The sequence below is a fragment of the Ischnura elegans genome, chromosome 1 (assembly GCF_921293095.1).
Source record: "Ischnura elegans chromosome 1, ioIscEleg1.1, whole genome shotgun sequence".
In the NCBI taxonomy this organism is placed as follows: domain Eukaryota; kingdom Metazoa; phylum Arthropoda; class Insecta; order Odonata; family Coenagrionidae; genus Ischnura; species Ischnura elegans.
In genome coordinates, this window is record NC_060246.1 from 158404794 (window position 1) to 158423909 (window position 19116).

A 19116-nucleotide genomic window follows, 5' to 3' on the forward strand; every position below is an offset into this window, starting at 1 on the left:
TCGACGCCGAGTTTTTATTTGGCGCCACTGACATGCTCCCCTACCTTATAATTATATAATTCCCTTATAGTTATATAATTCTCTTTTTTCTATCAGGCAGAATTGCGTTGATGAGGAATTCGGCTATTAAACGCTTAACCAGTAATATATATTATCGCTTTTCTGTAAAAAAAAATACAATTTTTACTGCAAATATTCAATGTGGGCACAAAATACGGGAGGACAAGAACACGGGTTGAAGGAAAAGGAGAATAAGAAAATACAGACAACAGATGAGATAATCAAGCCTTTCGCCGAGCCTTGCGTCTCACAGTAGTATCTGTATTCTAACAAAATGATTATAGTAAACTCATAATTGTCACATACAGGGAACATTTACTTGAAGGATATTTCACGCAATACAGGGTACATTTATCTTTCAAACATAACTTTTCATTTTGAACGGTCCAAATGATGAAGTTAGACTGAAAAAAACGTTGGTTACATTCAAACTGAGATAAATTTCATTCATAAAAAACCTATGTCTTAATAAATTTAATCCAACAGGCACCCAAAGATTTACAATAACAACTAACAATCAAATTCAGCTCTTTCAACGCCTCTATGTAATTTAAGCTCAGTTATTGTTATTCTTAGTCTTACTGCTTTAAGAACTTTGGTATTTTTAAGGAAACATACGTAAAATCATCGTTGAAATCTTATCGTACTCTATATTAATCAAAGAAAAATAAACAATTTTGACATGATAAACTGGTGTAAACGCTAACGCCATTTCCGTTCCATAATTTCCCTCCGGTACCTCACCCAACGTCAACCAATTCGTCTAAGGTCTTCAGTAATTGGCTGACATTAAATGGCAAAGGTATCTATTTTAATGGTTAGAGTATAGTGCAAGAAAATAAATTGTTTTATTATATATCGTATTGCAATATTACTTTTAACAGCACCTGTAAATCATAAAAGCAGTGTTGTTGGGGAATATTCTTGCGAGGTGATGTTGCAAAAGGAAGTTTATTTTAATGATTCTTCCACGAATCTTTCACATGAGGTGATGAAAGTGGGGCAAAACAACGTGTCTGAAATAAAGGAAAAGAGGAAACCGCGCCGTAGATAAAGCTAACTCATAAACGAGAGCATCGCAGATGTCTACGATTCGTACATCCTTCTTCGAGGATGTTAACTTGGATAGGGGTATACACCAAGAGAAATCTCGAGGGCTATAACGAGCTGAATACTCACCCAGCCGGAAGGGAAGCCGCGAACAAAACGTGGGACGAGATTTTGTAACCAACACCCGCTCCATTCTGCTTGCGTATGTATATCTCCGATCGAAAGATATCACAGAAATACCTCTGACGAGAGTTCAAGAAACTTTGTTAGTTAAGTGGTAGAAATTTTCCAAGGAAGAAGAAAAATTTCGGGATGATGAAGGAACATGGGACGGAAGAGGAAAGAAAACACTAGAGGATTCTTTGAAAATAAGCAAATCCTGAGCAAACGCGAGAATTCTCGTAAAACATGTGAAGAAAAACGATATTTTTATTATTTTTTTTAATTTCGTGGCAGAAAAAATCCCACGAACGACTCCCAAGAGTCGTAATCGAATGTCAATCCGTCCGTATCACCAGGGCACATATCTGCATCCGATCTTTTCAGAACGAGAAATCCCACGACGCTATCACGCTTAAAACTCCTTCCTTTAGCATTCCACCCTACCCCTGCGCTTTAACAGAGCGCATCTTCCTCTTTCGACTTCGAGCCTTGCCTTTAGTTGCAATGTCTCCAGTTGCGTACTTGTCTCCCCCCAATGACACTCTCCCTTTCTCTGATTGGCCGCCGCCTTTAATTAAGAATGATCCCTAGAGTATAGTGGGGGAGGCAGGGCCCGCCTAGACCCCTCTCTCCTCCTCATAGCAATTCCACACCGTCTCACCCGATCCTGACACCGTCGCTCTATCCGGAATACCTTCTGGCTTCTTATCTGAGACTCACAGTGAGTAATTTCTGGAGTCAAATAGCTTCTGATTGAAAAAGGATCCCCGTAATTGGATTACTTAAAGTACTCGAGATGCAAGGTTCAAGTAAGCAATAAATGCATACTCTAAATGCTCGTCGTCAGTCCATACAATTAATACAGAGTACGGAAAATTTATGGACCGACAGGAGAGTATTTCCGTAAGCCGAACGAGTCAATTTTTGGACGATATCTGACCCTCATTTCGAAAACATTATGCCCTCTGAGGCACTCAAATGTTAAGATGATTCCGTTTTTACATCTCCATACTTGTTTTTGGGCGCTTTTAGTTATGGTGTAGATATTTTATGCATAAATAAATCTTGATCCATGCCATAAAATATATTTTTCAATATTTTTACTGCTTAAAAGTAATTTAATTGTTGGAAACACACATTTCAATCATTCTATAAAATATATCAATTTTTACACGATATCAGGAAAAAAAACGCCCTTTTCCCACGAAGCTAAGGCCATGAAAATAAAAGTCAAACATTCCAGTTCATTTATCCGTGTTCGAGTTAAAATTACCTGTTATAGCAATGATGGCTCATATTAGATCGCTTTTACATGGAAAAGTTGACATAAAAGCGATTTCAAGAGATGTGATATAATGTTACGCTTGCGCTAAGTTTTCTGGCAAATAGGAATGTGTCCAGGAAGGCGTAAAATTCCAGGCATCGCAGAAGCAGTGTAAGACGCTAAAGCGGATCGTGGAGGGGAAAGGAGCGATGTCTTAACTGAGATAACCGAAAAGGATGCTGAGGAATCGGAAAATTTGAGGTGAACAAGGTGTAGGGGGGAGTAGGGTGTCCCAAAAAAACCGAAAGTTTGAAAGTTGAGGGGGCATTTCCATTTTCCTATGCGAATGCATGAAAAAACATCCCATAAAAATTTTTAGCTCAATCGGACAATATTTGACCCTGCCGAAACGCATTCAAAGTTTGAATTTTTGAGTTTTCCAAATTTCATGCAATGTTGCCTAGCTCTAAGGGTCTTGGGGGATTTTAAATTAGAAACCTCGGAAAGAAAATGCTCTCTTATTAGTATACTGTCACAATGCGGGTACATATGCACTGTGAACAACAAGAAATATGAAAAACTAGAGTTTTTTGCCACTTTTTTCATACATTTTCCTATGCCGCTTAACAACTAGTAACAGATGTTGCCTCTGAGCCTCATCATTTTTCAATTTTTTCTTGACTTGAAAATATTTTATTAATTGAACTCCTCTCTCTGCAGTATCATTAACAACCTTAAGGTGTTGAACTATAGATAGGCCCTTCTGATAGTCTACGTCACTTTTCCATGTGCACGGATCTCGCAACAAAAATGTCGGCGAAATACCAATAATTTTGAAAAACTTCACAGAATTTTTCGAAGCGAAGTCAGCGAGAGTCAGCTCACTAATAGGTCGATTAGGCGGAAGAGTAGTCCGAGGTGCGTCATCATCAGACCCCTCATTGTCTCTGATTGCTTCCGCAATGTCTCTTTTCTCGTCGTCAGAAACCATTTCATCGAAGAGGGCCATACAATTCAAGTTTTCGAAAGTTTTAACCATAGTTGGTTACAAAACTTGGCCAAAGGTGCTGCGTAGTGAGGGTCTTTCTTCCGACCAAGGACTTTAAGTAGCTCAAGATCCATTCTCTGAGCGCTCACTGCCTCGGAACAGGTGTACCAATGTTTCATAAATGCAATTGCAATGAAGCAACACAATTTGAATAAATTGTCACTGTCATGTGTCGACAAACGCAATTGCTTGCCAAAAATCCACGTTTTAAAAGCGTATAGCTCCTTATTCATCCACCGTGATTTGTCAGTTGGGCCTGGGGGGGCGAACCACATACTTCTCTTTCTTGGGAACCACACCACCCACCCACACTATACACAACTCCAAAAGTTCTTTGTAGTCGTCTCGAGGATGGTGGTTCTAAAATAATATGGGGGATAATTTTAAATACTAATCCTGAGGATGGACTTTAAATCACCCTGAACATCCTGTCATTTACCATTTACGAACCTGCAGCTGAAGAATACAAAATTTGATAAAGTCATCTACATTTGAAATATCCTTCAAACAGCCTCTTGTCGTCTTCATTGCTTGTAGTAATTTCCCATCCCAGTGCAATGCTAAAGGAACTTGAGGGTGAAAGTCTTGCTTGATAAGCCTTACTGCCTCGGTCCTTTTATTCATTCTCATTCTATGTAGATGAGATTTGGAAGATACTAAATGGATTTCATCCCCTTTAAAACCCAATGCAGATGCTGTCGCATTGGCGACAGCCTGGACTATCATAGACCCAGCGGCAGAGGACGTCTGAGTCCGATCTAGGGAAGCAGTCACAAGGCTGTCGGACATTATACTTACTCTACGGTGCTTTCCAGACCTTGTCCGCATTTCAAATTCTGTAAAAGTAACAAAATGCTATTTCTCCCTTTCTTCCGCCATATTGGTCACCCTTCCCGCACCCGGAAAAATTACTTTATTCCGAATCCGACGAGCTTGTCGTACTCTCCGCAGACATCTGTCGAACGAGGTCCACTTTCTCATCCAATATTTCCTTTTTTTTTCTCATGCCGTTTTTTCCTTAAAAAATCCTCTTCTTGAAGTCTCTTACGGTTTTCCAAACGCTTACAACACTTAATATCAATACCCGCCATATATCCTTTTCAATCAGTTTTCATAGATATGTAAAACAACTTGTCCTCCTCCACAGTAATGTTTGAAAGGGCGTCTTTGCAGCCGATGTCAAACAGACGGTCGAGCACTTTGCTGAATTCCTCTCTTGCGGACACTGGCTTCTCACTAGTTTTATTTTTATCTTTCCCAAGGGCACGGTAGTTCTCGTAAGCTGTCAGGAGCTTCTTTAGCTGCTCGAACCTCCTGCGTAGGAATATTAGACTTTCCCCACACAACAAGTAACTCTTTGATTGCAATCCTTGCTGCATCTGCCGCTGACATCGATCCTGGAGAACAGTGCAGGTTGTAAAAGAAAACTTTGAGAAATTCACGCAGCGTTGGGAGTTTACCATTGCCGGGAAAATGTTTGGACTCATAACCCACCAACCAAACACTTGTCGCACTTCGCATAACAGGCGTACCCTTCGACTTCACGCTCATTCTGGCCACCGCCGAAACAGCCTCGACCTCGAAACACACGACAATACCTCACGTTATCAGTTAGTGCACAACACTAAACTCCACGAGTGACTGATAGACTAAGCCGGGATGCTTTTAACATAAAAAGAGCGATGTTCTGAAAGCGCAAAACTCGAATCTCAGCGCGACACGGCGGGGCAATATGCACTCGGCTGGCGCCTGGCGGCCGCAACGGCGAGCGGGACTTATAAACACACCGAGTTGTGGCTATGAAGCTCATTTTGACTCAAGTGTCGCTGCCAACGACTATAGAGCTAGAGGAGATGGTTTGAACCATAGATGTCCAATTCCACGCAAAACTTCTTTGACAGTTAAGAGTTTTACTACTATAAGTTCAGATGGCAGCAGCATCGGCATCTGCCGCCAAATTCAAATCACTAAAACACGACCTCCCTTCCCATTCCATTATTTCAAGTCTATTTGCTTCAACTCAAAATGCTCGCAAACTCGTGCGCACAAAATAACTGATTCTCAGGAGCGAATGGGTAGTTTCATAGCATTTTTATTTGGAGGAAAGATCCATCAAGGCCTCAGGGCAGTAGCTTGTTGTTTATCTTAGGTTATTGCACATAAATTAAAATCGAATATAAAAAGACAAAAATAATATTTATTGTCAATAAGTACATTAATAATGAGAATAACAAACTTATCCGAATAGTTCTGTGCTACATATTTTTTTCATGATGAAGTTCTGAAGAATGATTCATGAACTCCTGGATAAAGAAAGAATAGAAAGAAACACAATCAGAGTACATCACTTGTAATGTTTCAGAAATTAAAGAAAAATTACACCTCCCTATGAAAAACACAAGAAAGTTATGAGAAATGCTAGGACTTTCAAACAAAATTAGCTGAGTGAATTGGCCATAACTGAGTATTGCACTGTTAAACAATTTTCAGACGACATCCACAAAACAAAAATGGAAGCAGACGCGTAACTATGGCGGTGGGAAGGGGGATAGATCCCCCCCAAAGCCTCAAAGAAACAAAAACAATTGTCTAGTGTTGACATTTAATAACTGCGTCTGGTTAAAGTCAATTTTTTAGTGCGAAAATTATGTGAAATGTATCCCCAGGCATGCTATTTTTCAAAACATTTCCCCAACGAAAGTTGGGAATCGCCACCCCAGGCTATCCCCTCCCCCCAAAGCATAGTCCTAGTTACCCCTCTGAATGGCAGCATGGATGAGGCAATGATTCAAATCTTTTAAAAGAACTAGAAATTTAGCTCAGTAATTTCTTAGAAGAAAATTATCTTAGACTGTTGCAAAGAGTATTTCAATACCAGGTTAAAATTAAAGAAAGATTCACATGACACCACCACAAAAATGCATAAAGTTAACTTCACTAACAACACAATTTGGTGTAGATAAGTGAAAAATAAAGGCATTAATGAAAAATGATTTAACTTAATTAAATAGATTTAAACAGTAATTCTAATACATAGTAACTTCAAACTACCGAGTTTGGAGCAAGCACATAGAAGCATAAAAACAATGTGACGAGCGAAGGATGGAAGTTAACTAAGCATAATAAAAATTATGCATTCCTTTTTCGAGATCCTTGGAATTTAATAATAATCGCTTCAATCAGATGAACTACATTTGGATTAATCATTCTTAACAGTCCTATACTTACTCCACGGGAAAGATATGTCTTTATCAATTGAGAGGAAATAAACTGAAATGCTGCTGTTCTTCTAAAGAGTTGGATTAAGTTACCTAAATGCAAAACATCCAACATCTACGTTCTTGAGAAAAGTATTTCACAACACATGACAGCAGATGCAATAAAAATAAATGTGACTTACCTGGCTATTTGTCGAGGAAAACAGAAAAAAACTTACAGCCCTTGGAAGGGCAGTCCTTAACTGCGCAACAGTAACGTATTTCTTACGATACTCCAAATTTTGGAGATCTATTACGATGCGATACACGCTGGCAAATGCCGACATTCTTCGATTTCACTACAGAACTCCGAAACAACAACACAGTTCACTTGAGAGGACGCGGATGTCACCTTCATTTGTTTTACTAATAGCACTTCGACCGAAAATATAAATCATTAGAAAGAGACATTTAGTTATCAGAAGGAAAGGCAATATAGCGTAAATTGGAAATTTATGGCTGAATTATGCATTTTAAGGCTACAAATATTATATTTATCAACAACGTCAAGAATAGATGTCGCAAATGCTTGCGAAAAAATTTCCCCTATCCTGTTGAACTTCCCTGGTTTGAACTTCAAATTGGTTGTTTTTTAACACTCGAACCTCCTGCAGGGTAGGCAACATTGCATGAAATTTGGAAAACTCTAAAATTCAAACTTTGAATGCGTTTCGGCAGGGTCAAATATTGTCCGATTGAGCTGAAAATTTTTATGGGATGTTTTTTCATGCATTCGCATAGGAAAATGGAAATGCCCCCTCAACTTTCAAACTTTCGGTTTTTTTGGGACACCCTAAGGGGGGAGCTCTCTTATTTTAAGTCCGTTGTCTCTGTTTTGGAAGGAAGGTAAGGCAGCACTAATCAGCCAAAAATCCCTTGTGTTCGGTCTTCCATTGTTTCCAGTTTTCGCACTCCTTCAGCCCATATTATAAAAAAATTAAATTGAAAAGTTAACTTAAAGGTAAATTTAAGAAATGATTGTGACCGAAATAAAGTTACGCTTGCGCTAAGTGTAATGACAATTATGGGCGTATGGGCGTTGCTATATTTTTAATTTTCAATGCCGTTGGTGCGTAGGAATTATTATTCATCATCCAAGTATTCTTTCGATGTTGGAAAGGGCTTTATCATGCCGTTTCGGCACACTTGGTTAATTTAAAACACGATAAGACATGATAATTGACCCTTGAAAATACCCAGTTGAAATCATTTCTTCTCGCTCACAAATATCCCCTTTAAAGCGGCGAACGGAATAAACTTGTCGGAGCTGAACATGTTTGAAACAGTGGCGGCTAGCTCATAAGGGGTCTCGGTCGCCGCCCCTCCAAAATATTTGGAAAAGGAAAAATGTAAATACCCATTCAATTGTAACTATACATCTAATTAACCAAAGTATTTTTTTCAATCGCATACATTGAAAATGTAGAAAAAACACGCAATAATAGCGCGAGAAGTTCGCATTTGAAGCCTGGCCAGAACGTCCCAATCCATCCCCATGCATATGGAGAGTGGTAGTGGTGGGGGCTGCTGGTGCTATGACGCGTCTAAGCTTGTGCCTTATGGGACGCCGTCCGAGCATGCGCAAAGCGACGTACCTAGTGAGTTGACATCTCCGCGCCGCCCGGCGGCCGTATAATCCAAGTGTTGCAGAATACCTTGTTTTGGTGATCAGTTGACTTATTATGTGTAAATCGTTTTTATGTAAATAGGCCTAGCTGTAGTTAATTTAATCGATTCAGTGATTTTTAGTATTTTAGTGAGTCATAATGGTGTCTAGATTGCCTGAAAAACTCACTAAAATACACAAAATATTAATATATTTTTTAAATTTTAGTTCTTCAAGTTCAATCATCCCATCCTCTCAATCTTTCTCCTTGATAAGTGGAGGAAATCAGGAGTTGATCTGGGAAAAATTACTTTAGATAATTATCGCTGGGGTTAAAGCAGAAGAGTTCTCCTGGGATACGATTGAGGTGTGAGAGCAAATTCGACAATGAGTAACCTCGCGTCCCCTTCACTCCCGAAATCCCTTAGGCCAGAAAATCAGGTGACTCAGCGCGCTTTTCCGTTCACCGTCCAATCTTAAAGGATAATTCGGGAGAATCCCTCGGACGTCGCCCCTGTCGCACTTGGGGCTTAATCAAAGATTCCGGATACGCAGTCCTATCCTCCGCCCAAATTCAACACTCACCACCACACACCCTCGCCCCAATAAAATACTCTTCGTCGATATTTCTCCTCATCCCATCGATTCATTGCAAGAACTCCTGTCACCCATACCCTCATTATTTACAATCACTCCTCTCGTGTCAACCCATACCCTTTTTTACTATGGTCAAGAAACAATCTTAGCCTTCCTAACCTTTATATAACACTCAATACTGGGAGTGGCGGTAATCCTTTGCCAGTCAGCGACGACCTGAAAAGGGTTTCTTTTCCTTCGTTGACATCCTTTTTTGGTACTCGATAATAATAAAAATTTTGCACCTTTAAATATTCCACAAATGGATCCTCTCATCTTTTGAAGCTTTAATTGAGCTGACTTGGTTCCATGCTACTCGGATTCTCAGTAGCACAACTGTCTCATTTGGCTTTATTTATGTACCTTTTTGATGCATTTTCATTTAATTTTTATCAGAAAAGTCTTGGTTGTGCAATACTTGTAGTATCTTATACGGAAAACTTCAAATTAGAATAGGATATTTCGTATGCTACAGACATTCGTTAAGAAAAATTATGTCACATGAGATACGAGGAATAGAAATTCTATTTCGGCCACTATAAAGACCGGTGAAATCAATAAATTATTTTCATAACTTTAAAGTTGTTCTAACAGTTCATCTGTACTAAAAGCTTCTTTGTCGTATAATAGAATTTGTTATTACCAAAAAACGCTTATACGCGATGATTCGGTATCAAGTTATGCTCATTCACTGTATTGCGAATTAAGTTTTCATTGCTATAGCCTTGCATGTAAAAGGATGAAAAAACACTCTCCTATGCTGGCAACTCTAACTCGTGAAAACTCATCAACACGGCACTGAAGTGTAAAAAAAGATTGTTTCTAAGTTTAAGTTGGTTATAAAGGAGACTGACTTGGTTGCTGGACACGGCTGGAGCATGTCTCAGGGGTGTTTCAAATCGGCGACTCAACCTCCCCCTGTGCAATTGAAGTGGCGTCGTCCACCTGCGCCCTCTATCCCTCTACCCTGCTCTGTTCTCCCGCATCTTCACCTTCCGTGGGTTTATCCACTGTCACATGTATGTCTTCCGGTCAATCTCCTCCCTCGCTTCCCCTCCAAGGCACCTGCCCTCCCCTCACCTCTCCCCTCGCTCGAAAATTTATTTACGATCCCTTACCTCTTACTCAATTGATTCCACCGCGTTCCAAGCAAAAACCCTGATCCCTCTCCACAATACCTCCTCCACTAACAATTTCTTCTTCCCCTTAAACAGAAAAATAATTAGTCCGACCAAAAGTTCCATACTTCATATTGCGTTTACATTTCCTTTTTGCAGGGAATTTATCTTTCCTACATATTTAGAGAGGTCTGGGATTTATGGAGAAAAAAAAGTATGGAACCAATAGAAAGAAAGGGGCGGAATGAAAGTGCCAATAAAATAATAATTTAGTATTCATAGGACCATGAATTGGAAAAAAATATATGCTGCTAGTTTTCTGTAAATGAAGTATGATTTTGCAGTGAACAGACTCACTATTTTATTTCTTTCTAATGTCCAAGATTCTATTTAAGCCTCACTGCATTTAATTAGTCGCTTAAAACTTTGTTGTCATTGCTGAATTTAGTAGTTGATTGGTTGAATATGTGAAACGTGAGTTGGGATTTGATTAAAGGTTCCAATGCGGCAAAAGAAGAAATTTATATAGCAATTCTTTCTTGTCAAAGGCCAATGGGGAAGTGAAGTTCTTGGTATGAAATATTGTTTTTTCACGAGTCATCACCCCCTTAAATTGAGAAAAATAGTAATTTATTTGGAAAAACGCTCTTTATCCCGTTATTCCTCTTGAGGAAGTATGCCGCAACTTCAGTAAATATACTTTAGCGTTGAAGAATAAATAATGATTTTAAAAATTTAGAATATTAATTAAGGAAACAGAAATCAGTTCCGAGCTATGGAGTTATCATTTTCCCGAAAATTATAGCAAATCATATCGATGCTTGAAATCAGGGCGATTTCTGGGTGCGATAGTGAATTATCGGTTCTCCCATACGTTAAAATCAGTTCGAATTCTACTACTATATCATTTACATGAAGTTCCCTTCGTCCATATAGGTGAAAAATAAGCAAATTTAGTACTATGATTCAGTTTGCAGTGAATCGAAAACTGAAGGCGGGAAGATCGTTTTAGTCCAAAGTATTAACAACTTAATACATATTCTCCTAAATTGCTGATCCGCATAGTTTATCCCTTCTATCTGATGAAACATATAAGCCTCAACTTAATATATTTTAAGAGGTTTAAGAAGGTCTCAAATGTGTGGACTTTCAAAGGAATTTTAATATTTTTTAACCTTTTCATTATTTTCATACAGTCAAAATAGTTTTATGCTCAGTTCATTTGATTAAAATTACTTACAAGTTCAACGAAACTAGAAATTAATGACGCTCATAAAATTATTACGATCCCTAAAGTGAATTGTTCAATTGCTAACATGGAGTCGTAATGAGTTCTTTGTGAGAATATATAAATGCACACTCAACAACCGACCATGGTTTCAACACATTTTCAAGGAAATGGCACCATGTGTTTACACCATTGTCGGTTATTGAGTGCTCAATTTAAAAGTGTGCAAATTACCATTTGTCTTATTCATTACGGATCTCTAGAGGTGGATTGCAAAAAAGAAACCTTTACATAATCGTACATATCATGTGCCAATTTTCCTCTCTTGTTTATAAACAGAAACATTTTTGATAATTAGGGAACTAGGGAAGCAAGGACGGCAACGGGAGTGTGTGTCCATAGTGATTCATAAAATATATATCGGCCGAGTACCTGAACCATTGAAACTCAATGTTGCTTCCTAGTAACATAAAAAATGTATGCATTTTCAGTTCTTTTCACGAAAGGTTTAAACTAGGTGTCCTTATGTACCGTAAAGTTTAACTGCGAAATATGTATCTGGCACAATAATTACGATTTAATAGAAAATTCTCACATTTTTTTAAGATGAGAAGTCTTGAAATTTAATTTCTTCCGGAAGCAGCTCTGGGTTAGAAAGGGTTAAAGGCCGGAATATAGAAAAAAAAAAAATTTTGTAAATCCTCCTCCACTTTCACTCTTAACAAATTATATGGTAAACATCCAGCAACCATAGAAAGAGAGGAAGAATAAGCCATGCATGTGAGCAGGCAATGTTAATTTTTGTAGTAAAAGTGGGTAATTTATCCCGTTCCCTCTACTCCGGCATCAATTTTTTTAATTTTTCCTAAGAATTTCCCTAAATTTTACTTTCTTCCATTCGTTTGTGGAAATTTTCCGATTCGATGTCGTCAATTTATAATGAAATTTGTGCGTCTCATGCTCTTAAAAATGAAAGCCATACCATTTGGTGACAGATCTCCCTACCTCCAGTTTCCGCAAAGATTCCTATTTCGTGAGTGGGCGCAGTGGATTAAGACGTCAAACTATATCGAAAATCCATCCGTAATACGTCGTCGAAAAATGATCTGTGGATATAATAAAGAGCGATCCGTGGATAAGGGAAAGCAATTTGCATGAGATGTGGGCGGGGGTGTATGTGGGAAGGGGATGAAAGGGGAGGGGGAGTGGGCACCGGCAAAACGATCGCTTCGGGGGATAAGGGTGGGAATCACAAAGCATGCAATTCGCTTGTTTTCCTCTGGGATAAGCACACTGAAGTTGAATGTTTTTACTCAGCCAAATCAATCTACACAATCTACACCCAAACCAACGCTATAAACACCAATTTCATTTTCGCTTCCCTCTGGGCAATCTCGTCGACGCGACGGCGGTATTCATGTCAAAATCTGAGCCTCCCTGAAGGTTGGTATAAGGTACTCATTATATGTATCCAATCACGTCGTTTGTTTCAAATGTAGAGTTTTCATCGAAACCAAATTCTTGATTTCCTGCTTACGTAAATGACTTTTTTTCTGAATTAATCCTTTTTGGCTATTATACCTCGCTATCTGTACTCGCGTTCTTTTTACGTTTTTTAATTGGCTTTCGGATTCTTTCTTATTTTCGAAAGCCCCAACAGTGTAACTTTGAGTTACGTGATCACATTTGCCCAACAACTCCTTATCATCTTCCTCATATCATGAAATTGAGACTTTGATAAATTATTTTATGCATAATTTTATTTTCCTGCTGCTACATGCACGCTGTAAATCATTTTACGCGAGTAAGTTACTTCGTTAAATTTCTGAACAGATTTTCCTTTATACATTCTCTTCACGAACTTTTATAGTTGGATAGTTTATTGCTCTTAAAAAAAAGCATCACAGGAAGTGATTTTATTCAATGTTATTCCTTCATAAATCACCATCAGTGAGGTTTTTTTCCTACTAAGAGTCCTTTGTTTTCCCGGAAAAAAGTTGACTTTGGGAACAAAAAATTGCAAAAGGGTATAAAGTCGTGTGTATCTTGCAGAGATATAGGTTTAAATAAAATGTCTCATGACTACCACAAAAATCACACGCCATAATCATGGTTATGAATTTGATTTGATTTTTTGAGAAATGTATTCATTCCCATAAATATAGGCCTAACAACATGGCTCTGTGGCCACCACCAATACCAGTGACAATACGCTCACGGCCTCGTTTCCACATTTCCGACCCTAAAAAGTGGTCAGCCGGCCGCACAATCCTCGACAACATATTGTCACCGATTTTGCCGCTCCACTCAGCCAACCCAAGATCGAGCCTCGCTCTCCAGGCCAGGCAATCCATCAGTCATCATGACTACCTTTCATTCCCTTTCCTTCCCACATTCTTCTTTCCCATCAACGTAAAACAGTCTCCCCCACCCCCTATCCACTCCACTGTTTCCCCACCATGCGAGCTGAAATCCGCGGACCAACCCTAAAAACGTAAAAAGAACACCCCAGAGTCATCCCTTCTCCAAATTCCCTCTCTCTTCCCACACTCCCCTGCCGCTTTCATCCCCGACAATTCCCCTCCCCATATTTTTCATAATCAAAGCACGCTTTTTTTTAACGTGCCGAGAATTCTAACTTGTCTTCACCCTCGCGAGTGAAACCACCGCCCAACCCCGCAAAAATATTTTTTAAATTTGGTTTTTCTGCCCCAGTTGGGGTCAAGGGGGAGTTTCTTTCCTCTTTTTGGTAAAAGAAGGTTTTTTTGTGGAGGGTTAGCAGGAAGGGCCGACCGACCGATCTCAACGGGGAGTTCGGGGTGGAGATGAAACTCGGGGATGGTTCCATCGGCGACTTCAGGGGTCGGGTACGTTTGCGCTCCTTGTACAGTATTATTTATTTAGTTTCGGAGGGGGTGGGGGTGCGAGGCGGGAGGAAAACGCATTATATTATATTAAGGGAAGGGGGATGAAATCTTTTGAGTGGGGAATTGGGGACGAGGGGGGAACAATTGGAAATGAGTTGGAGGGTGGTCGGGTGTTCGTGCATAAAAAGAGGCAAGGGGAGAAAAGGGGGAGGGGGAGGAGGAGCGCAGGGGCGAGGCTAGAAGCAGGTAGGAGGGAAATGTACGACGGGAGAAAAGGGACCTCGTGGGTGGATGTCCCGGTGGGAACAGGATCAGCGGTAGTTCAGGAGACAGGAGGGTCGCCGACGGGATGTGAATGGTTGGATGTGGGGTTGTGGCATGTGGGGATGAGGGCTGATTTTTATTTTGCTTAACTTGTACTTTTACTTTTACTGGTAGGAATGGTAACAGTGATTGAAATATTATCTGCGCGCATTCACGTTCACTGAAAAAATGCAGATTAAGGCTTCGAATTTAAGGAATACCGATGGATCATAACCTCTTTCAAAGATTCTGTTTTCAGAAGCTGAAATTATAATTCATCTTTCGCCTAGAGAAGATTTTATTTGCACGAGTTCGCATTTTGGGAAAGCAATTCCATCATACGAGTAAAGGAGAACTTTTTCGGGGAATCTTACAGGGGACAACGGCAATATTCGGTATAACGGTAATTTATGTTTTAGGCAAAAAGTCCCAAACATTGATACGATGCATTGACCTTTTTTAGTTCTCAGTAATTTTCGTTCAAAAAAGAACAGCAGACACCCGTGAAAGCTTCAATTTTTTCCCTTTCAGATTTTGCATATGCCTTATAAAGAATTTCCATTATCATTGCTTGAGTGAAATGGAAAAGGCTTACTTGGTGTCTTTGGTTCGTACTTAAGCAAAAAGGATAATTTTTGGTGTATTTCGCTGAAAGTATAAAGGGATATCGTGCATCACTTCTTCCAAGGAATTTAAATATAAGATATCGTTACCTTCATCTGTGTGGAATATACCATATTTATTTACCCAAAACGTTTATTTTTCTGGAAATATTGCCTCATCCAAAATGTTTAAACATTATCGTTAATATTAGTATTGAATTAAAAGCCATTTGCGGATTGCAAAAACAGTTTTTTTTTCTTTATGATGACTTCATTAAATAATGTAAAACATTCAGAAAGCGCCAATATTACCAATGATAACTATGTCACGCTGTTATATTTTCTATTTCTCCTTCGTCTTCATTTGGCAGAAGAAGCACTTCCTTTAAATAAAAGTTAAGTGAGTAAAATGAGTAAAATTCCATTAAAAGAAGGTTAATTCTTTTAATTGAATTTTACTCATGTTCCTGGGTTCAATAGTGTCTATGTGGCTATCACCTTTAAAATATCGTCGCATTTTATATTTTTTCACTATTTCAATCCATTTTGAAATTATAATTGGTAAGATGCGATATACAACAGCGAAAATAGGGATGTTTGTCAGTAAAATTTGGAACAGGTATCAGTTAATCGGTTTTGGTAGGAACGTTGAACGGTAATCGACTCTTTCTGTATTCTGATCGCCTTTTGTTTGTTCAAGCAATCTAGATCCAGACGCAGGAATTGATTAAAATTTGACAACGGAAATCTGTAACCAACAATTAATTGTGACGTATATAGGTTTAAAAATCTTGTTAGAATCGGCCTACATCAATAAGTCCATAAGCCTTTTGAACTATAATGCATTTCTGACGTTTAAAAAGTCGTGAAAAATCCCATGTTGCAGATTTATGGCATAAAAAAACTATTTTCCCCAAAAATTTATTTAATGGGGGTTGTAAATGCATATTTTTCAACTGACATAATGTATCTTAAACATTATCTGCAAAATGTTAGAGCATCCAAGAAGTAATCGCCGGGTGGATTGTGTAAACTTTTTTGACAATTTTTATGTCAAATGATACCAGGCCAGGATTATCTATTGTTTTCATTCATGCCTGCATGAAACGCATAGATTCGACAAATTCCGATCTCAATTAGATTGTGCAAAGCAATTCTATGGGCTAAGGTTGGACAAACCAATATACCTATTGAAGAAGCAATGTGTTCTTCCAGCATTCACAATGAAGTTTAGTTCTTACCTCGGTGTGCTTTTGTCCTAAGCTAGGTTTCCAAGTTGACTATAAACTTCCTAAGATGTCCGTAGCCTGTATACGCCCAACATTTATCTGTGGCCTAAGTCTACCCCCAGTACGAGATCTATCGATAACTGGATTCACAACTCACCTCTTCCCGTGGAGGGCCGCGCTGCCATGGTGAGGAGCAGCATTAGAAGCAACAGGTCCACGTAATCTAGGCGAGCCATAGCAGTAGCGGTCGAGTCGCAGCTATGGCAGAAGCCGGCCACCATTCACCCTCGCCGCAACGGAAGAGCAGTTGGACAGGCGACCACTACGGCCAGTGGCCAACTTCACCAACCGCCTAGATTATCCCTCGCCGAGGATCGATGAGACCTCCCACATAAGACTCCGATTCAACGCTGCCTGCATGGCAGGAAAACACACGGTATATCCAGCACTATATCTTCTATCCACCACGGCGTGCTTCTGTTATCATTGTCGCTTGACAGATCCCAAATTACTCGCTTCCCCGCTCCTTCCATCCCCCGCCATCTCTTTCTCCTTCTCATCCTCCTCTTCAATACTGATACTCATTTGGCGGAGGACGACGCGAAACTGGCGAGATATCTGCACACTTAACTGGCGATGCTGGAAAAAACCCTTTCGCACGATTGCAAACGCGATGGCGACAGACAAAGGTCACGGGTGCTTGACAGGTTGGGTGCGAAAGAGTGCCTCACTAAAGTATTGGTCCTCCTCTCCCCAGTTTTCGCCTGTTTACTCTTCCATTGTTCTCGCGAAACCTCGTTTAAAACAAAAAGCCGCGATCAATTCCATTGTATGTCATGTTGATACACCGCATACAATTTCCCGTCTCCCGCCTGTCGTCCAAAATTACTTTTTTCTCTCGCATTCACTCTTATTTTACATCGTTGGCACAAAGTCCCACCGCACACCCGAAAAGTACCCCGCCACCATTCTGTTCATGAGTTCTCCCCGCGCGATCCAGGGAACGAAAGTCTTTTCCCCTTTTCACCACCACCGGATATTAGAGGGAGCAGTGGCTGGGAAGTGGCGAACGGGAAGCGGGAAAATTGTGGTGTCCACTGCGGGGCGGCCGCGTGGGGATACCCCGGAGGCAGGAACGAACCCTGCGGGTGTATTTACCTCCAGCCTCATGAATATGTTATACAGTCCACTCACTCACTACCCCACCTATTTCCAGAGTTACTTGCGGTGAACCCGTCACGAGTTACTGCACCAAGTATCAGGACAAGAGGACAGACCTTTCTGTGTTTTATACATTTCCTTTTTGCTCGCAGTCTATTGTCTCTTTTTTTGCCGGCATAGAGCTGTTTACTCCATTCTAGGAATCTTTGTTTGCCCTGAAAAATTCGAAGGACCCCTGATTTCGGATGTTGCTGCAGGATCCGCGAGAAAAATCGAAACGCCTTAAGGTTAATAATAGCGCCGTCGTTTTGTCCCTCGGCGTTATCGTCCTACCATTTATCTTGCCCGAGAGCGAGTCCGCCCAGTTGCCGGTTGTGCGCGGCGCAGCTTAGCTAGGTGCTCGGCGGAGCGAGAAAAGGCTCTCTGGGGTCCGAAGGAGGGAGAATTCCCGGTGCAAGTGTGGAACGCCGCAAGTTCCCTTTCATGCTTGGCAGCCAGTGCACATCGAGCATTCTCATCTTTCATCAGACTGGTGTAATGGTGTCTTGAAGAATGAAGTATGGAAGGAAACTGTAGAGAGATGAAGTTGTTCCAAAAAAGAGAATAATCACTCTCTGATAAAATATCTCCCACAAAATAACGGGAAGAAGATGAGAACAAGGACGCTGCGATTTCCGTATGCCTCCTAAGAGTTTGACACCACACCGGTCGCAATTTTGTTTTCGCCACGGTGGCACTTAAACACCAATAATCGCGTGAATATAATCCGAAGCGATGGGGTTGGGATGATCTCTTGCCGTCGCACTGATCGTCCCCCGCGGTAACCAACCCCATTCCCAACGCGTATGTGTTTCACGGCTTGCGGGAGGGTCGTCTCTTCATGCCTTAAGTCGCGTGAGTACCGCGCCGCGAGAAGACTTCGATAAATGCACGTTAAATCACATTTACAACCGCCGCTCGTCTCGGCCGACACTGAGCGAGTGAGCAGTCGAAGAGAAGGGGGGAAGAAGGCATCCGACGGTCCATTTCCCCTCTCTCCCCTTCCTCTCCCGCCCCTTATCCCGGCGCACGCGCCCAAAACTCAAAACAGTGGCATCATATATATGCACAGTGTCAACGATGTGTGCGTGGAATGAGATGGTCCTTGGGGCAGGGGCGCAGCTAGGAATTAAGGCTAGGGGGATTAGGTGCAACTAATACCAAGGTGTGTGGGGGTATGGAATACCCACCAGGATAAGCGGTAGGTGCGAGACTCGTCAACGCCCACGAGTGCCATATGGCACCCGGTGCAGTGCCGAGCCAATACTCCTGCAATGCATTTAATATATGAATTTTAGCGTACATTTCTATGCACACACTTAGTAGAAGGCTTCCTCTACTATTCACTCAGTTTGTGTGAATTGTGTTCATTATGTTGAGCACATATGTATCATATTTTATAAAAGTGAAATAAGTGTGATTTAAAATAACTTTGGGCGCTGACGGGTTAATAAATTGCGGAATTTTAAGATAAATAATTCAACAA

The 19116-nt window shown here is 40.4% G+C and overlaps 1 protein-coding gene across 1 annotated transcript in view; it reads right to left on the bottom strand.

Moving 5' to 3' along the window:
• LOC124170797 overlaps positions 1 to 16711 on the bottom strand; it is a 41263-nt gene extending 24552 nt beyond the window's left edge. The window contains exon 1 of the mRNA XM_046549797.1: positions 16588 to 16711. Within this exon, the coding sequence (XP_046405753.1) occupies positions 16588 to 16711 (124 nt within the window). The remainder of the gene's footprint in view (positions 1 to 16587) is intronic.
• Between the last annotated feature and the right edge of the window lie 2405 nt (positions 16712 to 19116).